The sequence below is a fragment of the Hydra viridissima genome, unplaced genomic scaffold (assembly GCF_058129835.1).
Source record: "Hydra viridissima isolate aposymbiotic clone 2 unplaced genomic scaffold, HvirCarnegie_v1 scaffold_3, whole genome shotgun sequence".
Lineage (NCBI taxonomy): Eukaryota > Metazoa > Cnidaria > Hydrozoa > Anthoathecata > Hydridae > Hydra > Hydra viridissima.
The window spans coordinates 19,238,639-19,244,766 of record NW_028324302.1 but is presented as its reverse complement, the minus strand read 5'-3'; the positions used below and the strand labels follow the sequence as shown (position 1 = coordinate 19,244,766).

Sequence of the window (6,128 nt, the reverse complement as noted above, 5' to 3'; positions counted from 1 at the left end):
ACATAACTAGATTGTTACTGAGTGTCAGTATTTTTGTGGGATCTGTTATCATTAGTAAATATACTACAAGTTTCAGTTTTCAATAACTTTCGTTCTTGTTTTATTGAAAAAACAGTTTATTCAACTACCACATACAAAAATTATAGGCTCAGGAGAGAAAAAAGTTGTAGAAATTCTATGGCATTGAAATCGAGCGGAGAATAAAGGCCTTTTTTGCTAGAACAATTCCTTGAGCCATTCCTTGACCTAATGTATGCTTGGGATTATTGTCTTGTCGAAGAAAAATTCTTGTACAAAGTTAAATTCTTGAATTGATGGTAACAAATGCTGCTCTAAGATACTACGACAATAAAATTGTATGGTCCAAAAAATATAATTCGCCAATTCCATTTTGTGTGAAACAACCCCAGACAGTAACAGAACTCCACCATGCTTGACCGTAACCACAGTAAAATTTGGATCAAATTCTTCCTTACCATTATATTCCCATCAAACCCGAACCGATTAAATTTCGATTCATCGGACCAAATGACACTTTCCTAAAATTTAATTGGATTGTTCATCATCGTTTTGGCGCACTTCAGACGTTTACCTTAATTAACCTTGTTGACTAATGGTTTCCTTCATGCTACACGACCAAAAAGTCCAGCTTCATGAAATCTGTTTTGATAGTTTGGCTTGTAATGATTTTCCTAGTTTGGTCTTGTCCTCTATCTCACAGCATTGGCAGATTTACATCGATCAGAATTAACTTTGCACACTATCAATCGATCCAATTTTTCGGTTGTTTTTCTTTTTCGACCACGTCCGAATAAATTACTGACACATTTTGACTGCTTTTATTTCTTAATTATGTAACGTACTATCTCTCGAGAAACTAATATCTTAGCAGCAATTTCCCGTTGAGAATCACCATTCTGATGGTAGTGATAACAAAAGTTCGAAGATCATTTCAATATTCTTTATTTTTAGGCGCCATTTTATTTAACTGCCATCTCAAGAAATCTACAAATATTTATACTATAATTACTGGTTAATAGGTATAACGTCGACACATTTCTGTTACATTCTGGAAAAAATAACGAAAGCTTTAGAACTTTACAGAAAAATTCTTTGTATGTGATATTTGAAATTTTTGTATGTGATATTTGAACAAACTTAAACAAACTAAAACAAGAACGAAGGTAATTGAAAAGTTGAAACTTGTAGTATATATACTAATGATAAAAGACCACATAATAATACTAACACTCAGTAACTTTCTCCTATAATTCTTATATGACAGCAAAAATAATCTAGATATGCAAGGGTGGGCCAATAGTTTTTGAACTCACTGTATGCATGTATATGTATATATATGTGTATATATATATATATATATATATATATATATATATATATATATATATATATATATATATATATATACACACACACACACACACACACACATCAACACCAAAAAACCAGGTAAGTTTTTGGGCAGAAAACTTGTCTTTTTATGGGTTTTCAAGGAATTTTACAGAAGTTTAAACCTATGCAGGTACTAAAATTTTATGGATTATTTCCTCTAGAAAAATGCACAAAATTGCAAAAATGTATTTGGATTCATTAAGAGAAAGAAAAAGAAACATGTATTTTTAATTGGAAGGAATATTAGTAATAGGGGAAAGTTGGTAAGACTGAAAAGTTCATTAAGAGAAACGTTTTTTAAAGACATCAAATAGTTTAACCTTTTGTCTTGGTTTTATTTAAGTGACCAAATTATTTATAAAAAAAAGTTCTCAAATATAGTTTTTTGAATGTTTATTTACATTTCTAACATATGAAAGTCTTACAAATTTGTTGTGAATAGGTTTTATTTGGCAACCCATTCAAAAAACTGGGAGGTTACTTTTTTAATTTGCCATTTTTAAGTAGTCTGACTATTGATATCTCGTGGTACAAAGCTTTTTGAATAACAATGACAGATATACGGGTCATTAAGCTCATTTTCGTCATTGTTTCCCAAGATGATACGTAGTTTCGGCCAGACGAAACTCATTCTGTCTTGACAAATCCAAAAGAAACAATAAAATCCGAATTGAAAATTCTGATTCTGCTGGTATTTACAACATTACCCTTTCTTGTAGAGTGCGGACGATGAGAAAATTCTAGCAATTTTGACTTTGTTTAGAAGTTGTTCAACTATTTGTTGTAAACCGACATTTTTCCAAAACCTTTAGAGCCTCTTGAAGAAGCAAAATGTTAAAGTTCTGTCACTTCATTTTATTTTAACAGCTAAAAATGTTCAAAAATCTGTTTAAAGTCTAAAAAAAAAGTGGTACTTTTATACTAAAGAAAAAATTTAGACCTAAATGAAAAAATTTGTGAAGGAAAATTTGTGCTTAAACCATTTCAGTAAATTAACTGTAATTGAGAATAAATTGACTATAAATTAGACTTTAAAATTTTTTTTTCATAAACTTATATATAAACTTATATTAACTTATAAATAGTAAAAATAATTGTAGATATTAATTAGCCTCAATTTAGAAAACAAACAAAACTTTTAAAAAATACTTATGAAAAATAGAAAATTTACTCCATCTTGTGACGTCCTAAATAAAGCGTTCATTTTGCACCTTTTCTTATAAAACAACAGAATTCCATTTTAAAAAGTTTAGATCTTGATCTTCTATTCCTTCGAACTTTAAAATTTCTTCTGTCTTAAACTTTTATTTCTAGTAAAGTAAAGCCGGTAAAACATTTTTTTAAATATTATTTTATTTTCATGTAGCAATTTTAAAAAGTTAGGCATAGGATGTTTTACTTTCTTTTAAAAGAAAAAAAACGTTTTTTTTACTACCTAACAAAAATTTCCAAGCTACGATTTTTTAACCCAGTTCTTCACCTCAGTATTTGAAAGTCTGGCCACACGTTCTTTACCTCACGTCAGTATTTGAAAGTCTGGCCAAAATTGGTTTATTACTTTTAACATTAAAGAAGAACATTCCAAGGTATAAACGAATAAAGTAGTTTTAATGGATTGTAAATTCGTTATATTTACCATAATGATTTAGGGTTGATCGAGTAGCCCAGATTTTACAACGAAAATTTTTTTTCATTAGTTTGACGATTTTAATTGGTTTAACAAACTCGCAGCCATTGGGTCTTTTTAATCAATAAAAAAATTCTCTTTTTAAAATCGTCCAATGAGCCACCTTTATGGAGTAAAAGACTCGAATAATAACCGTGAAGAAATTTTGCGTTCGCTTTTCTAATTTACAAGAACAAGAATCAATTAAGATGGGATAGAGAACAAGAGAAGTCGATAACCACAGTAATAAAATGAAAAACAAAAGAACATGTATTTAAATGAATATTTAAAGAGGCCGGAGTTTACCACTTGAGCAATTTTCGCTAACATAAATGTTAGCGAATATTTCACACTAATTCATGTCGTAAACACCTCTTATTATTTTGTACTTGATTCCCGGACAATCTTGCACACGACCACCACGGAACAATACAACACCGTGCTCCTGAAGATTTGCCTTCTCACCAGGTATGTAAGCGGTTATTAGTTTGCCATCATTTAGCCGTAGTACAGCACATTTCCTCTGAGCAGAGTTTGGTTTTCGCGGTGCCCTTACAACTACTTTTACACAAATACCCTTCCTCTGCGGTCCGTACAAAATGCGTCGACTATCAGGAATTTTGGGCTTCGCCTTTTTCTTCTTTGTGCGAGGTTTTTGACGGCGAATTTGATTTAAGTTAGGTAAGTAGCGCTTTTGAGAAATAACAGGGGCAAAATTTGTTTCAAAAAGTTTCTTTGCATTCGGCGTTTGAGGTGCGAACGATGCAAAATATGTTTTTGATAAAAATGTTGTTTGTTTAAAAGAGTTCAGAGCATTTGCGAAGCTTCTTGAGAAGGATTTAACTATGTTAATTGCACTCATGGATGCTCTCTTCTAAATAATAAATTTTAGTTAAAATAGAGATGTAAGAATGTTTTAAAATGAGAATTATAAATTCAAAAAATGTGAGCACTAAGTAAAAATCGAGTTTTTAAAATAAATATAAATAAATAAAACAACGTAATGAATAAATAAAAAACTTCGCAATTTTAAAATGCACCGCCCAATGATAATATATTAACTAGATTTATAACCAAGTTTGTTTTGCCAGCCAGAAATGACGCAATGATAAAAACAAAGCTAAGCAAAAATGAATTATTGTCAGTTTAAATAAAGCGGGTACCGGCTTTAAAAACTTTAAATAACTTGCTTCACTTTTTTCTCACGGAATTTTTGTGAAGTTAGACACATCTGGTTAATATATATCACTGACACCACCAAATAAATTTCCTTTTTTTGATAAATTTATCAAAATAAGTTTTAAACCTTTACTAAAATGAAATATCAAAAACAACTCAATATCACAAACAATTAAATATCACAAAGAAATCAGTTTTTACAACCGAAAAAAAGTACGTGATTAAAAAAAAAAGGAATCAATTGAAAAAATCAGTCGAATTTCTTTGGGAAAACGCAAATTTTTTAACTACTGACGATACATCTCGTTTTTTAGATAATAATTTAGATACTATTAAAAAATAAAGATATTATATATAAATAAAGTTATTCTATAAAACTACAATTTTTAAAATTGATCTATCAAAAAAAAATAAATTATAAAAATACCACAAATTAAGAATTTCTAAGTTTATATTTGCATAAAGCATTGTGTATAGGCATTGAGAGAAAACCAGCAATGGCGATGCCATTTGAGTCTGCTACGCTAGACATACCCATTGAGAACTCTCTCAAATCTTCAGGTACTTCTTCTGTTATTAAATAAAATGCGTTTACATAAACACTACCACCTAAAAGTCCTTCAAAGAAAATAACGATCATCGTGATCCAAAAGGATGGCACAAAAGTGAAATAAACCTCTAATAATAAAAAGAGCAGCACTAACCACTGGCAAAGAGCAGGAATCAGCACTTTCTTTATTCGGAATAGGTTTATGGAAGACCTTGATATAAAAACACCAATTTGATAATCCACTTGAAACCAACGGTATTGACTGGCTTGATTCAACCATACTTTGTAATAGAGCAACTCAAACAAGCCTTGATTTATTGTATATTCTGCTAAGTACACAAGAAATAAAGGTAACATGTACTTAAGCAAAGGTTTAATTAGTGATATCTTCTTAATGATTGACATTTGCTTTGTTTTATCTATAATGAGGGGCTGCTTATCAAGAGCTGTGTAACCATTCCTTGAATCTGTTTTGATACCATATGGAAATTTCAAAATTTTCCAAAATGTAATTGAGAACAGAACAGGCACAATAAGTAAAATCAGTAATGTGTTGCGACTTGATAAACCTATTTGTCTCAAAAAAGCATAGGATAAAGCACCACCTACACCTGCCATTCCTGTACCTGAGGACCATGCAGAGACAGTTGTTTTCTTAAAATGAACAGATAAACTCAGAAATGTAATTTCACCAGCACCAGAGCTGATGCTTGAAAAAACTACACCTAATAAACTTTCAAAATGATTTTTTGAAAAAGACACAGTAAGAAAACTAGCAGCTAATAAAATTATAACCACTGCAACCCGAATGTGATAACTAATCTGGTTAATATAAAAAGGAGCAGTCCACTTAACTAAAAGCGATGGGATTATATCAGCAAGCAACACAGCACCAGTTGACACTGCATTGCAATGAAAACCCTCATTTGAATCTGTAAATGATTTTGTGTTGTTTGATTGATTTTTGTCATGCAAAATATCAAATGCTGCACTCAACATAACAACATAACCAAAATTATTGCACAGTCCAAGCAGCCAGAATCCAACAAGGTTTCTCATTAACTCTTTTTCTCTATGTTTTTCTTCAACATTTGCTCCGCTTAGCACACTTTGATTGCAGTCTTCTACTTCATTTTTTCCTTCTAGTAAACTTTGATTGACTTCCATTTTCCTTTTCTGTAACTTAAAACATATGCATGGTATATAATATACTAAACCTTGAAATCAAAAGGAAAGAAGGAAGAAATTAATAAATATACCTTATGTAACAAATATATAATAGTAAACTTTTAAACAACTTTTGCAAAGGTTTTAAGGAAA

The 6,128-nt window shown here is 30.4% G+C and overlaps 1 protein-coding gene across 1 annotated transcript; it reads right to left on the bottom strand.

Moving 5' to 3' along the window:
• Positions 1-2,633: 2,633 nt before the first annotated feature.
• On the bottom strand, positions 2,634-6,092 carry LOC145202357 (battenin-like). The gene has a single exon (XM_080075269.2). The coding sequence runs from the start codon at positions 5,973-5,975 to the stop codon at positions 4,692-4,694; it is 1,284 nt and encodes a 427-aa protein (XP_079931395.2). The 5' UTR covers positions 5,976-6,092; the 3' UTR covers positions 2,634-4,691.
• Between the last annotated feature and the right edge of the window lie 36 nt (positions 6,093-6,128).

What these genes read in the sequence shown, in the direction of transcription:
- LOC145202357 (XM_080075269.2), bottom strand. Translation starts at nt 5,975, where the DNA reads ATGGAAGTCAATCAAAGTTTACTAGAAGGAAAAAATGAAGTAGAAGAC.